Consider the following 22,346-nt stretch of genomic DNA (forward strand, 5'->3'; position numbering starts at 1 on the left):
CAAGCCAAGTGAGACCATGGCCCATGACCTATGCCAGTGGGTGTAACCAGTCCACTTATGAATACCCCTCACTCATTCGACAATAAACTTTGCTTGCGAAGACCTATTGAGGCAAGTGAAATCAAAAAAAGTACCATTCAAGCATGATCATTGTCAGAGTCACCCTACCGACGCATGTGCTGGTGGCACGTGAAAAACAACATTCGAGCATGGTCGTTGCCAGTGCCGCCTGACTGGCTCCCCATGCTGGTGTCATGTAAAAGCACCCACTTCTCTCTCGGAGTGGTTGGCATTAGGAAGGGCATCCAGCTGTAGAAACTTTGCCAGATCAGATTGGAGCCTGGTGCAGCTTCTGGCTCACTAGTCCTCAGTTAAACCATCCAACCCATGCTAGCATGGAAAGCGGACATTAAACGATGATGATGATGATGATGACTACATTCTGAGTTCAAATTCTTTCGAAGTTGACCTTGCTTTCATTCTTTTGAGATTGATAAATTAAGTACCAGTCAAGTACTGAGGTTCGATGTGATCAATTGTCCCCCTCCCCACAAAAATCCAGGCCTTGTTCCTATAGTAGAAAGGATTATTATCATTATTATTATTTGCTGCTTTAGTAGTTCAGTGTACAAATATGTCAGTCATTATTAGTTGGCAGACTCATTAGAGCACTGGACAAATGCTTGCAGTATTTAATTATAGTTCTTTATGTATTGAGTTTAGATCCCCTCAGGGTCAAATTTCATCCTTCAGTTTTCTGCCATCAGTATTATCAAATTGACAATTGGTAGAGCATTGATATTTAGCCAATTCCCTTCATATGCTGAGTTAAAATCTTGTCAAAATTGATTTCACTTTCATCCTTTGTGTGGAGTACGGGGAAGCAATAAAATAAGTACTTTTATTTATTCCCTTTCTTAGTTTAAAGATCTTATTCTGGAAATTGTTGCACTTACATGTCAAACAGATTCTATTTTAATCTGTACTTACATGAAGTCTCTAATACAATTTTCAGTTCAGTAATTCTCTCCCCCACCCACCCACACACATACATGCGCACATGTTATGTATTCTATTCTAAGTTTAATTTCTGTACCTATTTTCCTAACTTGTTAATATGTAGTGTCCACGAAAAGAGGACAATCAGAAAATTATAGAGAAAGAAAAGTAGAATAGACAAGCCCATTTAGTCTTGCCTTGCTGAAGACTTGACAAGCTCTATAGACTTGGTCTCATGACAAATGTACCAGTACACTCCATAAAGTGACTGGTGGTAGGAAAAGCATTCAGTCACAGAAACCAAGCCAAAATGACATATACAAGCATCGTTCTATAAGAGTAGATGCTCCCAATAACTGATTTTTTGGCCATAATAACCCATCCAACCTATTATGCCAATGTGGAACTGTTCACATATTATTAGCTTTGCATGAATCTGAACTATTGTATAATATACTTTTATGATGCTTTTCATCCACACTGTTTATCTGATTTGATAGTAATTAAGTGTAGAATAGACTTTAAACTTTATGCATTAATAGGTTAAATACCATTCCTAAACATGCTACCAGAGCTTCTGATAATGCCTCTCTTTATATACATTTTGTCTACTCTTTCCAAATATACTATTGTTGTTCATCCTATCAGGTTTCCATCTCTTGATTCAATTGATTTTATTGTAATGTTTTCCTCCTTCTCTCTCTTTTTTTTTTCCCAATCAATAGCTCCATCATCTCACCTTGTTTTGATCAATCGCAGCATGGCATACACTTCTATTGGCAAATATACCCTTGCTTTGAATGATGCCGATGCTGTAATAAAGCTGCAGCCAACGTGGTCTGAAGTAAGAATATTTTTATATTTTATTATTTACTTTCTGCTTTTAAAAAAATTACTTTGATTCCGTATTTTGATATTTTGAGAAATAAAGGAAAAAAAAAAATAACAAGAATTTACAAATAAATTTTTTGCTAATTGCTTCTGATTAAATTTACCATAGTTGATTCTTAATCTTGTAGTCCTTAAAACCAAAGTATTGAACATCTATTGTTATTCTTCCCACTCCAGAGGTGTGTTGGTAGGGTCAGTCACTTCTGGACACAGGCGTAAGGAGGAGCAAGATTCTCTTTTGCTTGTGGATGTTAATGAGGCAGCACCAAAAATATCTTTGCACCAGAGCATTAATAACACCATGCCACACCACCGCCCTATCTCTCCTATATTCAGCCAAAAAGTGGTGAGGAATTAGATATTGCTATTTAGCCCTGTTTGATTGCTTGAGTGAGTGTTTGCTCAGATATATCAATACCTATTGAAAGTATGAAGTCTGAATTTTTTGCCAATAATTGTTTAATCTTAGCTTTTTTTCTGTTGGAGGGGGTGGTGCAAAAATTTACTTTATTAAGTTTAATATGTGCTGAATGAGTCACATGTTAAACAAAACGAAATCAATTGCAGGAACAATAAAATACAAAAAAAACACATTCACACACACGTACACAAACAAAACAATTTGTTTCAGATATACCTGACTATAATATTTAGTCAGACAAAATACAATTTACTATTATTGATCACACCCACCTAGGATGAATGCTTCTTTGCTTTCCATTGATCAATTATTTAGTTAATATTTCCTCTGACTAGGCTAGTAGACTGGCAAAAACCATTTGAGCATTAGACAAAATGTTTATTTTTATTGGTTACTAACTTTTATGTTCTGAGTTCAAATCCTGCCATGGTCAATTTTTCCTTTTACCTTTCTTGGGTCACTGAAATAAAGTACCAGTCAAATACTAGGATCAATTTAATTAATTAAAGCAAACTCTAAATTTATGGTTGTGTGCTAATCTTAAAAAGTAGCTTTTAATATATATATATATATAAACATATATATATATATATATATATATCATCATTTAACATCCATTGTCCATGTTGGCATGGGTTCGACAGTTTGATCAGGGCTGGTAAGCTGAGGGGCTGCACCAGACTCCGGTCTGATATGGCATTGTTTCTACAGCCGGCCACCGGTACATGTACCGGTTGCATGACACCAGCATCTGTCACGACTATGCTTTCACTTTACTTGATGTGTCTTCTACTCAAGCACAGCATATTGCCATAAGCCTCAGTCATTACATACATACATATGCATGTATCAAAAACACTATAAAATAGGGAAAGGTGATGTACGTTGAACATAACCCTAAATTTTGAATTTTAGATAATTAGCATTTATTTCCATGTTGCTGTGTGTAATGGGGTGATGAAGGTGTGGTGCAGGAAGGGTATTTATCCTGAAATGCATTCTACAGGAAACTCATGATTGGCAACAAGCAGGCTAGCATAATTTATCTTGTGACCCAAAGGATTGCAGTGGGAATATTACATTAGCTTAATGGTTAATTCTGGTAAAGCAAAGTAATGGGGAACAACTTTAAAAATCAAAATAATTAAAAATTAAGCAAGGGCATGTAATCTTTAGAAAGTACATGGCAATTCTGGATTTGTTTCAGTCTTCTTAGACCTCATTACTACATGTCTTTGATCCTTTTGGCAAGATCTTCAATCTTTCAATGATTCAAGGTTTAGTAAGTATTGGTATAGCTATTGTTCTCTGAAGAGGTCTTATAAGGCATAAATATGTACATAATTGTCATTGAGCATACCATAGATATAAGTTGTCTCCCTTGTCGTGGCCAAAATGAAAAAATTGAATCAACAGTTTTACTCCAATTTTAATTAATTTTGCTCAATTAATAATTAGTTTTACTCAGTTTTAATTAATTTTCCTTTGCTATACTATTTTCTGTACATAACAGGATGACAAGTTAGATGTAGAGTGGAAGTCTTGAAAGCTTTGGATATTTAGTTTGTAACTTATGATTGCTTGTTTTATCGATTGTCTTTCATATGAAGTTTTCAACTAATTCTTTGAAGAATATTTTGAATGTTAGTAACTAGAATTGTACCTATCAGATGAAGGTTACACACTGGAAATATACTTTTGCCACCATGAGCTATATCAGGAAATATGACATACATACAATAATTATGATTTAAATTGGTATCTTCCAGTTATACAAATAAAAATGTAATAGTAATACTTTGACCACCAAAATCAATCTTCCATGTATCAAATATGGAATGCAGGATAAGGTACCGCTTACACAAAATTGTCATGGATTACTGAGAGGAACTTACCAAGGATATATATACAATCTTTAAAATTTTCATACCAAAGTCTACCTACCTAAATCAAAACCAGTAAATTTTAATTTATTTTTCAAAAATAGTTTTTCGTATATTTTTCTGATTTTAAAAATAATATTCGATATATTATACAAACTTTACCTTTTCCATCTCTAACAAGCGGAAGTATTATCTATCAATGTGTTCCATTATAATGACAAAACTTTCGTGAAACGATCATACGATGCATTAATTACCAAACTTTTAAACTGTCATATTTCATATATTTACATATATTTTTAATACAATACTATTTTAAACATATATCTTCGTGAGGAATTTTTTTTGATATTAAATTTCATGCTATTATTTCAAAATACAGTATATATAATCACTCGTATTAAATGTCTAAATACTTTATAGTATTAATATTTTTGACACTTTAATACAAAGTGCACTCATCATAAATTCAGTGTATAATATTCTCAAAGAATATATTTAATTAATGATACATATAATGTAAAATGTAACATCTTTCTTTGCTTTCTTGCTTTCATGAAACATTTTTTCCCTTTTTCATTTTAGGGCTACTATAAGAAAGGTGTTGTATTATATGAAATGCAAAGATATGCAGAATCTGTGTCGAGTTATCTTGATTGTTTAACAATCAATCCTTCAAGTAGTACATCAAAAAAGCAGCTAATGATGGTATGGAATATTGTCATATAACTTTATACATTCTTTTTAGTTGTTTTGATTCCTTAAATCTAACTAAAAATCAATTGATTTGTTTGTTTTTAGAACAAATTATTTTATTATTCCCTATTTTTAAACATGTTAACTATCAAATATCTGTATGTGTGTGTGAATTATTATCAATGGCAGGAAGTGAGACAGAATCACAGTTATGTACATAAGTAAAACAAAAAAGACAGTGTAATGAGACAAAAAACACTAGTTAACTTTGACACAGTATCATAAAAAAAAAATTGTGTGTGTTTAACTGTTATATAAATTTAATTTGTATGTGTGTATATATAAATTATATTTGTGCATACATATTGGTCCTACATCACAAATATAATACAGCAAGCTCTAGCTCCAAGAGAAATACTTGTGCAGTATCTTTTAAGCCATTTTGTTTTTTTAACAAGATCATCAAGTTCTTTCACATTACACCTGGACCAAAATCAAAATGGAGAAGGTAAAAAGTGTGTTTGTTGTTGAGACAGAAATTAGATTTGATTACACTTTCATAAATAGACAGATTCCAGCCATCTGAAGTGTACAGCATAGATTCTTAAGTTTGTTCTTGCAAGAAGAGGACTAAAATCATATCTGCAGCTTCAAACGGCAGATAGTCATATCTGTACTGCATGTAGAGAAGCATATTTCAGACAAAGCCTGTTAGAAAATATTTACAGTGAAGTAAAAATGATGGAAGCAGTTGTTTCTCATTAACTTTCAAAACTGCAGACTCTTCTTGCATGCGGTCTATTATCGCACAGTGATTTTGTGACTAAAATTTAAAGACCTATCTGAAGATGCCACCTTCAACATGGCTCTCATTCCTATTAAGGATAAAGTTTTGGCAATAGGTGGAGAAGAATTGCATAAATATGGCTTGTATAAATATGACTTGCAGATTAACTGGTCTCAAAGGAACCAAACACCATCTAAGGTTCAATGTGAGCATCTCCTATTATGCTAACTCTCTATCTTAATATATGGCTAAGAATAAGTCTAAGCTACTTGGCCAAAAAAGAAGTCTTCAGTGCAATTGATGAACATATTTTGAACTAAGAAAAAGGTTATAACTTTTTCATGATGCACCCGTAGGAACAAAATAAAAACAAAAGACTTTTCATTAACCTATTGCAGATTGAACTGAGGAAACATGGTTTTACCTTTATTTGTTGTTGTTAAACAGTACTTGATGATACACACTCTTAGGAGTACCAGAGAAACAATTTTTTACTTTGGGCTGAGTGACAGTTACTTTAGCAAGAGAATTTGATCAGACACTTCCATATACACACATGTTGTGCAGCATGAACATCCAAAAGTTAAAAAAGAAACCGTTTCTAAGTAAAAAAAAATGAGGCTCTTTCATTAGAATTAAAACCTCAGTGGGAAGTCCAGCATGCATATAAACATGTGTGTACTTTGATATGCATGTGTGCAAATATGCAATGTGTATATCAGTTTTGGTATGTATGTGTACAGATACGTTTGCTCCTCTCTCTCTCTCTCTCTCTCTCTCTCTCTCTCTCTCTCTCTCTCTCTCTCTCTCTCTCTCTCTCTCTCTCTCTCTCTCTCTCTCTCTCTGTGCACTTATTACATGAATAACATTTCATTCATTTTCAGGCATTACACAAATTATTGAAGGAAGATGCTGATCAAGAACATCAGCTTTGTACTTCAGCAACACCTGGGTTCATACCTTGTGTCAGCTCAAAAATGGAAACAGACAAGGATCAAGCATTGCTCCAATGTGAAGCTAGTGAATACCAATTTGACACATGCAAAGGGAAAATACAAAGGATAATGAAGGTGGGTTGATATTAAAAAGGTTGAAATACACGAAAGAAAATGAGTTGAATTGAAAAAATTGAATTTTGGAAAATGCCTGAGATTTAAATTTATAAATTAAATTTAAATTGAATTTGATGTCTCTTACAGGTTGATAATGAAGACAGTTGCAAAAAATTCTCTAGGTTTAATGACAATAAAAGTAAGTAATACTTTTAATTCAAATTTAATTTACCATGTGTCTGATTTGTGTGTAAAATTATTTCATATTTTTGCTTGTAATAATATTTTACTTTTTATATTTAGGTCATTCATTACCAGTGTGCTTATTTCCCCCCAAAATATTCCAGTTAAAATCAGCATCTGAACCATCGTTACAGGGTACTGAATTTAATAAAAATAATGAAGACAGTTCTTCCAACTCACAAATCCCTCCATCTCAATTGGATCGTAAGTTTTATTAATACCTATTGTTTGGATTCTCTTTTAATCACTAACAGAATTTAGCAATTAATTTCATCAACACATGCTGGTATTTAATTTTCATTGTATAGATATCTTTACCATGCAGTATGATAAAAATAAATTGACTGCATTACCTTTACATTAAAGAGAAAATCTTATTAAAAGCAAAGTGGAATTTTTTTTAATTAGACATGAGTTTTAATCAATTTAATCAACAGAATATGTTAAATACTAAGTATCTGACTTTTATGTTTTATATTTTTACATATATCTTTGTAATCTTTAATTTTGTACTATCTCTATACACCTATTTAAAACCCTGTTTGTATCTAAATCCATTTAGAGTGCCAACCAATAATACTCTGTGACAAAACCTGCTGCACTCCATGCATTCATCTGTTAAAATTAGAAGATCTTCAATGTAGTTTATGTTTTGTTTTGCTCTTTCAACCTGTTGTGACACCTTGTGGCCATACATTTTGTAAAGAATGCTTGGTGCGAACTCTTGATCATAATCCAAAGTGCCCACTTTGTAAAACTTCTTTGGAACAAGTAAGTATTTACCATATTTCATTGGCTAATTTTTTATGTCCATTTTTTTCTATGCTAGCATGGGTTAGACTAGACAGATATATTATTACTATTTTATACTCTTTTCCTCATTGAATATTTCTAATTAACCTGTTTACTGCAGAGAGCTTTGAAAAAAAAAACTTTACAATAAGTTAACAAAAGGAAAATGAAACTTAGTGTGTTTATAAGTAGATATTATCACTGAAATCATTTTTTTATACAATTTACGAAAAAAAAAAAATTAGAAAAAAAATACCCTGAATATATTTTGTGTATTGTAGTATATTGCTGAACAAAACTGGGCTGTGGTAGATAGTTTGCAGAACATTATTTGCACTTATTTCCCTGAAGATTATGCTAAAGTTGAAAGAGAGCATGAAGAACTGATGAAAAAATTTGCATGGTATGTATATATTGGTTTCTTTGCTTATTGTAAAAGGAATACAGCTATGTTCACACTCTATCACCCTTGTTTCTTTTGTCATCCCCTCTCCTTTCTTTTTTCATAGAAATATGTAGATTTTTTTTTTTTTACTCAAAATTTATAATTGTCAGCTAGAAATGCTGGTAAAGATCACTATTGATGTTTTATCAACTAATTTTCCTGTGTATTGAGGCTTATTAAAGCATTTAGTTACTGATCAGTTGCTTGTTTAAATATTGGAATCAAATGTAAGGTAAATGATTTAAAATGAAATATAAAAAGAAAAAAAATGTTCTAAGAATAATTTGTGTGTGTATATACACTTAAAATATCTTTTTATACACATATATAAATACCCATACATACTAGTGTGTGTGTGTGTGTGTGTGTGTGAAAATATATTCTTCAAAAGATTTAGTTGATTATATCGATCTCAGAGCTCCCAAGTATTTACTTTATCGATCTCATAAGTGGCATCATATAAGTCAGTGCAGAGCTAAAGACCCCTCCACACACATATGCTCATGACATTTTTCCAGCAGGCTTCTACATAGTTTCAGTTTATTAAACTTCACTTCCAGAACTTTAGTTGATCCAAGGCTATGGAGACACTTGCCTTATGTACCATGTAGTGGGATTGAACCCTGAATCACATGATTTGCAAAGCAAACTTCTTAACTATACAGCCACCATACCTGCATCTCATATATATGCAAATGTCTCTGTTTTGTGTATGTTTTCACCTTTCCTTACATGGAAAAAATATTGCCTTGTTGTGCATTTATATGTTCTAAGCTATTTATGTAGAGCATAAATAGAATATTACACAAACAATAATGGTTTTAGTTATTTAAATTGTACATTTTGTTTTTATGATTCTACATTTGATTTTAAATTTCAGTAAGGACAGAACATGTGAAATTCCAGTTTTTGTCTGCACGTTTGCTTGCCCCACCATCAGATGTCCTCTCCACATATTTGAACCTCGCTACAGGCTGATGGTCAGGCGATGTCTTGAGTCTGGTTCCAATCAATTTGGAATGACTATTCAAGAACCTAATGGGTAAGTGTTGTTACAGGCTTTTTTTTCTCTCTCTTTCTTGTCTTAATATCAATAAATTAAATAAGATAGCGAGCTGGCAGAATTGTAAGCACACTGGGTGAAATGCTTAACAGCATTTTGTCCATCTTTACATTCCGAGTTCAAATTCTGCCATGGTCAGAATTTTCATCTTTCATCTTTTTGGGGTCAACAAAATAAGTACCAGTTGAATACTGGGATCAATGTAATCGACTTAACCCCTCCCCTGAAATTGCTGATCTTGTGCCAAAATTTGAAACTGATATTAGTAAATGAATTCATTGACTCCAGGTTCAGTTTACACCAGGTTGCAGTACGTTTTATTTATTAATTGTAATTTTACCTTGGAATTATTACATCATTTACCTATTTGATACCTCAAAACTTTTACTTTCAAAATCTTGTATTAAAAAAAATCTCAGTATTTAGAAGTATAGATTTGAGATACATATTAGGATTTCCATAGGAAAAATGTTGTATTGCTGGGAGTAGAGCCAGTGATGATAAATGGGATGAGGTAGTTAGTTCATGTGCTGAAGAAGGATGAAAGTGACTGAGTGAGGAGTGATTGGAAATTAATGCAGAAGGAAGTAAAGGAAGAATGTGTAGAAGACAATGGAGGAAATAAGATTGAAGGCTGTGTAGAAGATAGCCTTGTGATCCCTCATGATAATTTTCTTCCCTTTGCCCTGACACTACTTTAGCAGGAAAAATATGGCTTTAAAACGTTATTGTATTTTTTGAGACAATACATATGTATGTTATCTGATGTGGTGGGGTCAGGAAAGTAATTATAAATGTATAAATTTTATTGCAATTTTTCAATATAAATTTTAAATCTTAGAGTTTTCATTTTAACTTTGTCATTTTACTTTTGTCTATTTTACAGAAATTATCCTGAATTTGGTTGTATGCTTAACATTAAAACTGTTCAGATGCTGGCAAATGGATGTTCATTGTTAGACACTGTTGGTGGTAGGCGCTTCAAAGTGCATAGTTGGGAAAGTTTAGATGGATACAACACCGCTTTTGTGTCTTTTTTTGAAGATAACCCAATAGACTCAGTAGAACGTGAAGGTAATTTGAGTTTATTATTATTATTATTGCTGTTGTTGTTATCATTATTTGCCTTTCATCTTTTTGGGGTCAATAAAATACCATACCAATCGAGTTCTTGCCTCTCCCCTCCCTCAAAATGACTGGCCTTGTGTCAAAATTAAAAAGACTTATTATTATTGCTGTTCCTTTTATCCCTTTCCATGATTGATAAAGTATTCCTCTTCCCTTCGAAACTGTAGGCTTTGTACCTAAATCAAAAACAATTAAGGTGGTGAGCTGGCAGGATCATTACTGCATTAGTCTGAATGCTTAGCACCATTTCTTGTATCTCTATTTTCTGAGTTCAGGTCCTGCCAAAGTCAACTTTTCATCCACCAGGAGTTGGTAAAATAAGCACCAGTAGTATACTGTTATTTCAGCCATGTATGTTCTTCTCCTGTGCCTGTGTAGCAGATCATTATGAAATGCTTTTACAATAGCATAAATAAGTAATATGTTCAAATATATAACTCACAAAATGTAAAAATAACCAGTGATTTTTCTTTAATAATTTCTGATTAGAAAATTAACTTTAATTATAATTACTATGTCAGCGAAACAAAATCGTAAATTAACCAATCTAATTGTGATTTTCATTTTGTATTCAGATGAAAGTGGTATTTAAATGTGAATATTTTACATAAGAGCAAGGGATTGGCAGACTCCTTAGGACATGAAACAAACTGTCATTACTATATTTCTTATGACTCTTTACATTCTGAATTCAAATCTTATCAAGATTGACTTCACCCTTCATCCTGTTGAGTTGATGAAACAAAGTAGCACTCTAGTACTAGGGTTGATATAATCAATGTTTCCTCGTCTGTATTCAAGGCCTTGAACCTAAGTAAGAACTCAGTAATAATAATGCTCTCTATTATTGGCACAAGGCCAGCATTTTGAAGGAAGGTGATAGTCAATTACATCAACCCCAGTGTTCAACTGGTACTGAAAGGATAAAAGGCAAAATCAACCTTGGTGGAATTTGAACTCAGAGTATAAAGATGAATAAAATACCACAAAACATTTCGCCCAACATTCTAACAATTCATCCTGCTCAGACAAAATACTTTGCAATATTTCATCTATCTTTATGTTCTGAGTTCTACTTCTGCCAAGGTCAATTTTACCTTTCGTCCTTTTGGGGTTGATAAATAAGTAGAAAGTTGAACACTGGTTCTAACAATTCTGCCACCTCAGTCAGACAAAATGCTTTCCGGTATTTCATCCATCTTTGTTTTGAATTCAAATTCCACCATGGTTGACTTTACTTCTCTTTAGGAGTAGATAAAATAAGTACCAGTTGAACACTAGGTTCAAGTAATTGACTATCACTCTTCTCTCAAAATTGCTGGATTTGTGCCAGTAGTTAAGAACTCGATATGAAATCTTTAAAAGGAAGGTTTTATTTTTCTTTTTGGAAACTCTTTAAAAACTTATTACCAAAACCTTTAGTGGAATTGGTAGACAGAAACTGAAAAAAGCCTGTTGTATATATGTGTGTGTGTCTTTGTGTCTGTGTTTGTCCTCTGTCACCACTTGATTACTGGTGTTGGTGTATTTACATCCCCATGAATTAGGGGTTTGGCAAAAGAGACCAATAGAATAAGTACTAGGTTTAAAAAATAAATCCTGGGGCCAATTTGACTAAAACCCTTCAAGACAATGCCCCAGCATGGCCACAGTCAAATGATTAAAGCAAATTAAAGATAAGATACAATGAACATGAAACATGTCAAGACAATCTTGCTTTATTTTTCTGTGTACAAAAAGAACATATGTATTCACATCTGTGTAAATTTCTGAAGTAAATACTTAAAAACTGTAGCTTGACTACTTTAAATTTCTCTACAGTTTATTTATTTTCCCCTTTCTTATGTGTTTTCAGAACTACTAAATCTTGAAAGAGAAGTTTATGAAAAGAGTAAAAAATGGTTAAAGTTGCTGCAACCAGAGAGTGTGAGAGAAATCACTGATCACTATGGATGCCTTCCAAAGTTATCATCTACTGAATTAGATACACCCAATGGTCCTGCATGGGTGTGGTGGATGATTACCATACTACCAATTGACAGTAAATTACAAATAACAGCAATGTCATTCAAAAAACTACAACAAAGACTTCTATTCATAAAAAGTGCCATCGACACAATTCAAAGTAAATTGTCAAGTTGATAGATAAAGGGAACAATATCAGGTAGATTACCACCCATATCACTCCTCTTTTGAAAACATATCTGAACCAATGAGTGATAGGTCATCATAAGAAAGAAGAATGAATTTTTAGGTTTTTTTTTTAAGAATATTTTGTTGCTTTATTATTATTATTTTTTTTAATTAACAGCAGTTACTTTCCTTGCACAACCATAAAATGCTATAGGTTAAATAATCATTTAGATATTTGTTTATAGTATTATAATTGTTTTCAGTATTTATAGCAGACAACCCATCCTAACAGGCAAGATTATCTGCTAGTTCAGCAACAGTGGCTTAATCCTGTATATATTTTTATTTAAAGCAATGTTAATAAGGAAAACAATCTAATTAAGAAATACTCAAATAGAGAAATAAAATAAATATAACAAACAGTTTGTTAAATTACTTGATCAATACAGTAACGTAGCAAATATCCTTTCTTGCCATCAAATTCAGCATTCCTGTCCATAACCCTAACATTGCTCTTATTTTACTCTCTGGACAAGGCAAATTACATGTCTTTGAGCAAATTAGTTCATTGTTAAGTAATTATTTATTTTGAGTACCTTTTCAATTTCATCATAGAAGAAAATTCAGAGTATTATATACATATATAATTAGCAATTGAACATGATCTAAATTACTCAAACAAGGAAGCGAATACTAAGCACTTGTAAGACAAGCCATATGTAAATTCCAAACTTATATTCTCAATATTTTATAAAACAGTCACGAATGATTGACAGTGGAAAACTTATTAAAAATTACAGCAGTCTTTCCATTTTAGCTTTCAAATATCATCAGTCATTTGATATAAACTTGAGAAGATTAAAATTATAATGTGTATATGTATTGCGAGTTCATTTCTACTATTGGCATTTCACTGTGTTACAACTATATGTGTTTCACCTGTCAGGATAAGGTAGTGTGATATTTGTAATGAGAACATTCCCAGGATTCATTCTTACATGACAATCGTAACTAAAAACCCTTCTTGTGTTCTCCCCTATAAAATTTTGTAGATGGTTCCGTTTAATAGCATGAGTAAACTAAAGGATATTGCAATTGTCAGCTGCCAACTGGAGATCACTGATTTTAACATCTTCCAAATGAATCACTACTTCTAGGAATACCAAATAACATGATGCTATCTAGAAGTGTTTAAGTGATTAGGGTGTAGATTATTCATAGTGTACCTACATCCTTTATAACTGAATAGGGTAACAAAATATAAAGCAGTTGATTTGTGTTTCAGATATTATTTAAATTCTGTAACTCCTCTAATTAGCAGTTTTTCTCATAACAAAAATCTTTACCAGAGATTTTTGATGCTTAGTTATCCAAACTGACCAAAATCATACTTTCTGTTGCTTTATCTTTGTGATAACTTTTTGAATAATAAGAATGATTTCTTTTTTTAATTTTAACCCTTTTGAGACCTAGCGTTTTGGTATGTGTAGCCAAAAAGAAAAAGACTAAAAATTTTTTTTCTATTGAGATACATCTACTGAAAGGCAATCTCTGATTAGCTATTACATCAGGCTGATAGATCAGCATCAGTCCTTTCAGCTTGTATCACTTGGGCCAATCAATCAGCCTGGGTAGCCTAAGAGAGTTAATAAAATTTATGCAGGTTGGTCTCTTTGGTTTCCAGAATCTTAGAGCATTCATACAGCCACAGTTTGTGTCATACATGCATTGTTTCTGCTGGTGTTTTTAGGCTTGGAATACTTATATGATCCATTCCCACTCCCTGGCAGTTAACACAATTTTTTCTTATATTCTGGTATTTTCTCTGTAGTTATTTCCGGTGGGAGGAAACATTCTTGTTTAGTATGCTCCACCCATTTGCAGGTCAGTCATGCACCTGAGGTCCTTAAAACGGATTTGTAGCAGGAATTTTACCTACATCATGGCACTCCTGAATCCTTTAATGTCATTCTCATTGATGTAGCTGTTCCTCAAGCATTTATATAAGTCAAGTTTTCATTTGATTATCCTTTTTTTAATATTTACATTGTCAACGCACACATAATCAAGCTCCTTATTGAATTCACTCAATTTGCTCAAATTTTCCAAAGCAGCATAGAAGATTGTGTTACTATTGATCTCTTTTGTGGAACTTAAACATTTCTACTGTAAACATTAACTCAGGGGACTAGTGCTCTTTCCAAATGTTCAGCATTTTATTGAAATATATGTTACTGAAGTAAATTTGAAGCAATAAATGCATATTTTCCTGCTAACAAGTTAAATTTTTATTAGCAACATCAATCATGTATTAAACAATAAAAACATTTATAGTTTCTGAACATAGGTACCATATTTTTTGTCTGTGCTACCAAAAGGTTCTATCATTTCTACATAAGCCATCATAACTTTTAAAGTTAAAAGTAATATAATGGTGATTTTATGATGGTTTTACACATTGCCTTGTGTACATTGTATATTCCATTTCACTTTAACCACCTCTTCATTTTATCTCCTTGCTGTTACCTGTGTTAAATAAGAAAACTAGAGAATACATGTAATATAAAAATATATTTAAAAAATGCAGGAACCATTAACTAATTTTCTAGAAAGCATTCTAAATATCAGCTGGTCATGTCCCAGTATCATACAAACATAGCTTTTGCTTCCACCAGATCTCAATATTACATCACTATAGTATAAGTTTCCCTTCAATCCTATTTTGATTGCTGAATAACTAGCTCTGAATCACTGGAATAAAAGCTATACAGCCAAAATGAGGTATTCCAGTTTAAGTTAAGAAGTGAGTCTTGAAGGTGTTTCTAAGAACTGTTGTTTTTATTTTATCAAATTTAACTTCAGATGCTTATTGATCTCTCTCTTTGGAAAATATATAGACTGCTTTTTTTTTTTTTTCTTTTTTTTTTTTATTATTATTTTCTTCCTCAAATATATCAGGGTTTTGCCACAAGTGAAAACAACTTTAGAAATTGAGAAATTTTTTTATCAGTGTTTCCTACACAGCAGCTATAGCTTAAGTCGTTTACGCTTGGTCTGTTGTAACACACACACACGACAGGATTGTCGTGACTGGAATACCTTTCAAGTAGTTTTCCATGACTAATCTGGGACTACACAACAGCACTAAAATTTATTTTGAACCAAGAGTAGACCTCTGCATGTGAATGTGACTTGCTAGATATAGCTACCAAATTTTCAAATTTCCCTCAAATCACATCTTACCACTTTCAATTAGGAAAATATACATTTAAAAATATTGTTCCAAGTTTTCAAACTCTGCGTGTATGTGCGCATCATCCATCATGTAGATTCTATGGTGAACACCTATAGAGGAGGATGAAAGAGCAGTTTCTGAAATGAATGCAAAATCCAATTCACTTGATATCTCAGCTGCAGCTTGGGCAAATGTCTTCTGCTATAATAAACCCAAACCTATCAATACTTTGTGAGGAAATTTAGTAAATAGAAATTGAAAGAAGGCTGTTGTGTGTGTGTGTGTATTGTATATGTGTTTCTGTGTGAATGTTTACAACTTACACCAAACAAGGTACAAATGATGATGTCACTGCTCAGATATAAACAGTAATATCATTGTTTGTGGCTGGGCTGCAACTAGTTACATTTATTGATGATTTCTTATCAACAGTTCAGATTTTTGAAAAGCAGGCAAGGGTTGGTGACAGAAAGAGCATCCTGCCTTAATTACTTACCATTTTAGAAATGCTAGCATGGAAAAACAGTCATTAAATGAAATGATGATGAACACATAGGTATGTATGTATGTATGATATATATGTATGTACATAAATACATGTATACCCACATACACAATGACTACATATAGAGAAACAAACATGCAATGTGTTTAATGCTTTGCAGTGTTTGTTCTTCCTTCTTGAAATCTGAGTTCAAATCCTACTGAGGTCAACTTTGCATTTCATCATTTCAAGGTCAATAACTAAGGTGCCAAGTCTGTAGTAGTTATGTGATAGAATTGTTAGTGCATAAAAGATGCCTTGCTGTAACTCTTCTAGTTCTTTACATTCTGAATCATATTCTCCACCATATTGGATTCCTGTGATAATAAGCTAATTGTAATATACTAGCTTCAAGTCTAATGTTAAAAAGAAAAAAGTGCTTAAGAAGTAATGAGCTCACATAAACTATGTACTAAGAGTTTACAAGAGCCCTGTATATGTGGAGGTTGCCTGTTAAAAAAAAATCTACATGTCTCTATCTATCTAACTATATATATGTGTGTGTATGTATATATAATGTAGTGCACCTAAGCACTGGATACAATAAGTTCATTATTATTTATATATATATATATATATACACACACACACACACACACACAACACACACAAACATTCATACACACATTTGCATACAGATATATATGCATCATCAAATGATATATATGCGCACACACACAAACATGTTTATATGTATACATATACCATATTTACCAGCATATAAGACGCTCACTTCATTTTTAAATGTATCAAGAAATTGTGTGTCTAATGCCACCATATTATGGTTGGGAGACTAAGTGTCTTAAGATAGTGAGCCAGGTGAGCATAAATCAGCTTGTCACATTAATTGCTACTAATGTTAAAATATTGAAAAGAAACCAAATTATCACAGTTTCTTAGCACAAACTGAAGAAAAATTGCTTATGGTACATTGGCAGTCATGTTGGGAGGTCACCACACCTCATTATACCTCCCTCAGTATACATTATTTAATGACTGTGTTACCTTTAAGAAACATTTATCTAAATGAAAAATTCCCCTAGAAAGATGAAAGGAATGTTAAATTTTCATCTGCCATTTGCAATGAGTGCATGACAACAACACCATAGCAGTAGTGGTGGCCAGTCATAGTTACATAAGACATCACAGCTAGAAAGACAAGTTTTACATACTTTGTGACACTTCTTTTGACCTAAATGACTATATGGTTGATCTGTAAGAAGATAGTTAAGATATGATATTCCCATAATGTAATTTCATGCTTTATTCCGGTAAACTGTCTCAATACTGTACTTACATGCACAGTCATACCTTTTCCCTACAAATCACACTAAAATATCCTTTTTTTCCCCCCATAAAATATACTCGTAAAAATATTGCTGCGTCTTATATGTTGGCAAATATGGTGTGCGTATATATATATGTATGTTTATATACATATCCATATATGCACACATGCATTCATATTATGCATAACAACAAAACAGAAATAGTTGGTTGTGTAAACTTTATCAAAATTCTTCCATATAGCTGGTTATTTTCTAATTTATTTTCTTCACTAATTTGTAAGTATTTATTGATCTTTGCAAAGTAAAATTCTATGTCAGTGTGACCAAGAACTTTGAAATATTGAGTCTGTTCCTCATAGCTATAATGAAAGTTTACATACTAGCTTGTCTCATAGAATTGGTTTACTTGTGAGAAGTATTGTCTTCAATTCTAACAATTTGTGATGTTTAAGATATGGATACTGGGAGGTCTATTATAAGGATTTGTATTCCATAATTCAACTGTGAGATTTATTTTATTTATATTCCACATCTATATGTTTATATGTAACTGAAATGTTAAATGGTTTCATATATTCAAAATTAACATACTTTCCTAAAATATGCTTTGCTGTACTTCTCTTGACTGTACTTCTCTTGATACACAATGCACGATACTAAGAATATAGATGGTTCTCTGTCTTTCAGCAATGAAAATTCAATCAATTGAATTTATATGTAAGTGGCTAAGCATTCCAGACACTTGGAATACTCAACCTTAACAAAATTCTCAGGCAGAATTGGCACATCACAGCATGTGTGACAAGGCTGTACTTTTTCAATTACAGGTTCAATCCACTCAACAGGCTTCTTTATAGTTTCTGTCTACCCCAAATTTCATTTACAAGGTATGGGTCAACCTTTAGAAAATGACATTTGCCCAAGGTGCCATGCAGTGGGATTGAACTTTGGTGTTGCAAAGCAAACTTCTTAACCATTTGGCTATACTGTGCCCACTACCAAGAGTATATACATGTATATACCTAATTAAGTGTACTCTATAATCCAAGTGATTCTCTTCATGTATGGTCCTGTACTCTGTTATTGTAACCATTGGCTGTTCTATGTTAATATTCTGTTTGTTTTGAGCTTCTATACATTGGCAGGTCTTATCTTTTTCCTATGCAAAGAATTATTCAAATGTAAAATAAATTCTATAAATAAATGGTGAGAAAAAAGTCACATGATTATTTCTTTAAGCAAATAAAATTTGATTTTTTTTAAACAATTTTGTCAAATAAAACAAAAAATAACCCCATCAGTATTTTTTGTGATTAATTAACCTGAACAATGATTATTTAAATGTATTTCATATAAAATGTTTGGAGAAGCAAATAAATTAAATTATTTCTTGTGTGTGTGTATATATATATTTTTTTCCAACTATCTGTATTTCAAAACAATGGAATGTGCCAATTCGTGCAAATTATTAAAAATGTTATATTTACCCATAACTCTTTGGTAAGTGATCTGTGATCTTTGGCACCTCTTACCTGTTGAGCAGAATTATTTTACTAAAAGTGGCACTGTTGTGCATTGTATTTTACAGCTGGCAGCAACTAATGTTAGCATTAAAGGACTAACAATATACATGTAAATAAGTACAAATATAATGTGAATGTAGTGTCTTAAATATACATTGTCTTCTCTTTTACATGACTTTTTATTATAAAACCTTTACTGTACTTTTTCTAATTCTCATATTGCTGTATGTTCATAAAATCTTTCAAACATAAATCAATTTTCAATAATTTACCATTCTTCTTTTGTTCTTTCACTTTTCTCTAATTTTTCTCTGGATGAATGTGAGAAGTTGTGAGAAATGAAATGGAGTTGATGGCATTTGTATTTGAATATCTACAGGTTTCTTGACTAGAACTTACTACCCAAACAGCTGTTGTCCAATAATGTCAAAATTATGTGTGAATAATTTCTTACGAATCAAACAATTTTTTTAACAAATTTTATTCCTGAGCAAAATCCATAATTATTACTTTAGAAAATAACTGAAAGTGAAACCTCTCTAACTGCTATATTCTACACATTACCAACATGCTATACCAACTTAACCTTTTCTGAAATGACAGCTACACTCTCTTCTCCCTTAACTTCTTAGTGGCATTCTTTAAAGCAGAGGTCACCAAACTTTTTTCACAGTGAGCCAGATAACAGAGAATGATGAGCACAGGCTGCATAACCATTTTGTTCAATACAATACAGTAAATACACAAAAAATAAAGCCAACCAACATTTATTTACCAAAATGTTACCAAAGAAGGCAACGTTAGCAATAAGATAGTTATCTCACACCCAGTGCACAAATATCCAAATCTCACAAACTAAACAACAAAAAAAGGTTAGTGAGGTTTGTGAAACTGGTGTTTAGCTTTTAAGGTATCAATATTTGCTTTGGAATTGCTATATTCAACCAAAAGAATTGCTTTCAAATGTTCAGTCAACCTCATTCGATGTGCTGACTTCACATACTTCAGTTTTGAAAATGTTTGCTTACAGACATAAGTTGTTCCAAACACTGATATTCAAAGGCAAATGAATTCTCATTTACACAAAAGGTACCATACGGTGGCAAACCAGATCTGGCACACGGGCCATAGTTTGGTGACCCCCTACTTTAGAGTAATGTGATTCAGAATCCTCTAGAAACATAACCCTGTATTTAGGAAGACATATATATGTCCCTTCTATGGATGACTACATGATAAAGAATATAATACTAGAGGACTATTTAGTTGAACAATGTTGCTGAACCATGTTGGATATCAATCTCTCTAGTTCAGAGAATCATAAAATCTCTAACTAGAGGAAAATGATAGAATCCATCCTCATACACAAAGTAAAACTCAATAATTGAGCAATGGTTAGGCTACAAATAGCTTTATGTAGGGCCTGAGGCATCTGTGATCAGCTGCACTGTGACATCACAACAGTTCAAATTCAAAATATGAAGTATCCAACACAGCCAACTTTAAACCAGATAAATATGTAGTGTACATGCAACATTGGATATTAATTGCACTGAACAATACAATAATTTATAAAAGTAATAAGATTAATTGGAAGAAAACCCTTCAAACCTCTCATGCAACTTTATCTTACCTCACGAAACAAAAAGTTATCTTTTTCCAGTTACTAGCTTCATTATATCACACAGTTCCACCTAAGCAAGAGAGTCACTGAGTAATGTGAATTAGTGGTGTTTTGGTTATCAAAACTATTAATGTTGACATTGAAAAAGTGAAGACATGCCTGTAGCATCTGCTACCAACTGAAACCTGAATATAGTAGGCTTTATGTTGCTGTTTGAGCTATAGGAATCCTCTGCATTATGGAAATAATACATTCCAAAACATTTTGCTGTAATGCAAAATTAATTTTCATGATATAAAGTAAGAATGCAAACTGATGGACTTCTTCAAAAAAAAAAGAGAAAAGGTAACACAACCACTTCTATGCATGAAAAATAATTTCTAAATTTACATGGAATGTATACATTAAAATATTTGAAGAGAAATACATTAAGGAATCGCTAAGTAATATTGTAATAGGGTATGCTCTTACCACAAAAGGTATTTACTATTGTTCACTACTTTTAATCTAAAATTAACACAAAATCACATTCCTTGACATTGAATTGTCTCCAACACAACTGCCAACACCTGGAAAGCTTGGCCTCAGTATTCCTATAGTGAATCCATCAAAATCTCTGTAAACTTCACCACAATAAATCTATAAAAAAAAGTTCATACTCTCAGACTTTGTAACTCAAGTCAAAGTTCAGCTCAATAATACTAAATCTATTATTTTATTGAAATTAGGAAAACCAGTTCAATGCTGCCAAAATTCCAGCTAGATCTGTGAATAGGTATAATGAATAAGTTCTTACATATGAGTATAATAAAAAAAATTCTCCTCAACCTTCTCAACTTGAAATATTTGTCCAACAGGATATGATATCTGAAAGCATGCAAATAGTACAGAATCTCAGCCAGTTTATAATTATAATATTGGTTTCAAATTTTGGGACAAGGCCAGCAATTTTAGGGGAGGGGTAAGCCAATTAAATCAACCCCGGTGTTCAAGTGGCACTTATTTTATCAGCCCTGAAAGGCGGAAAGGCAAAGATGCTCTTGGTGGAATTTGAACTCAAAATGTAAAAACAGACAAAATGCCACTAATTATTTTGCCTGGCTTCCTAACAATTCTAGCAGCTCACCACCTTACTCTTTTACTTGTTTCAATCATTTGACTGCGGCACTGCCTTTTAGTTGAGTAAATCGACTCCAGGACTTATTCTTTGTAAGCCTAGTACTTATTCTATCGGTCTCTTTTGCCGGACCGCTAAGTTACGGGGATGTAAACACACCAGCATCGGTTGTCAAGCAATGTTGGGGGGACAAACACAGACACACAAACACACACACACACATACATATATATATACATATATATACGACGGGCTTCTTTCAGTTTCTGTCTACCAAATCCACTCACAAGGCTTTGGTTGGCCCAAGGCTATAGTAGAAGACACTTGCCCAAGGTGCCACGCAGTGGGACTGAACCCAGAACCGTGTGGTTTGTAAGCAAGCTACTTACCACACAGCCACTCCTAATTATAATATTTTTTCTTTTTACTATTAGTAATTCAGTTGATATCATCATAATGAGCCGTATGTCACAAGATCTCG

The 22,346-nt window shown here is 32.5% G+C and overlaps 1 protein-coding gene across 1 annotated transcript; it reads left to right on the top strand.

Annotated features, from left to right (window-relative positions):
- The first annotated feature begins 1,728 nt into the window (after nt 1-1,728).
- On the top strand, nt 1,729-19,395 carry LOC106880271 (LON peptidase N-terminal domain and RING finger protein 1). Its single transcript, XM_014930144.2, has 10 exons — nt 1,729-1,843; nt 4,780-4,902; nt 6,562-6,747; nt 6,877-6,928; nt 7,033-7,176; nt 7,535-7,743; nt 8,046-8,167; nt 9,090-9,251; nt 10,159-10,346; nt 12,256-19,395. The coding sequence occupies exons 1-10, from the start codon at nt 1,760-1,762 to the stop codon at nt 12,540-12,542; spliced, it is 1,557 nt and encodes a 518-aa protein (XP_014785630.2). The 5' UTR covers nt 1,729-1,759; the 3' UTR covers nt 12,543-19,395.
- The last annotated feature ends 2,951 nt before the right edge of the window (nt 19,396-22,346 follow it).

This window comes from Octopus bimaculoides, chromosome 6 (assembly GCF_001194135.2).
Source record: "Octopus bimaculoides isolate UCB-OBI-ISO-001 chromosome 6, ASM119413v2, whole genome shotgun sequence".
Taxonomy (NCBI): Eukaryota; Metazoa; Mollusca; class Cephalopoda; order Octopoda; family Octopodidae; genus Octopus; species Octopus bimaculoides.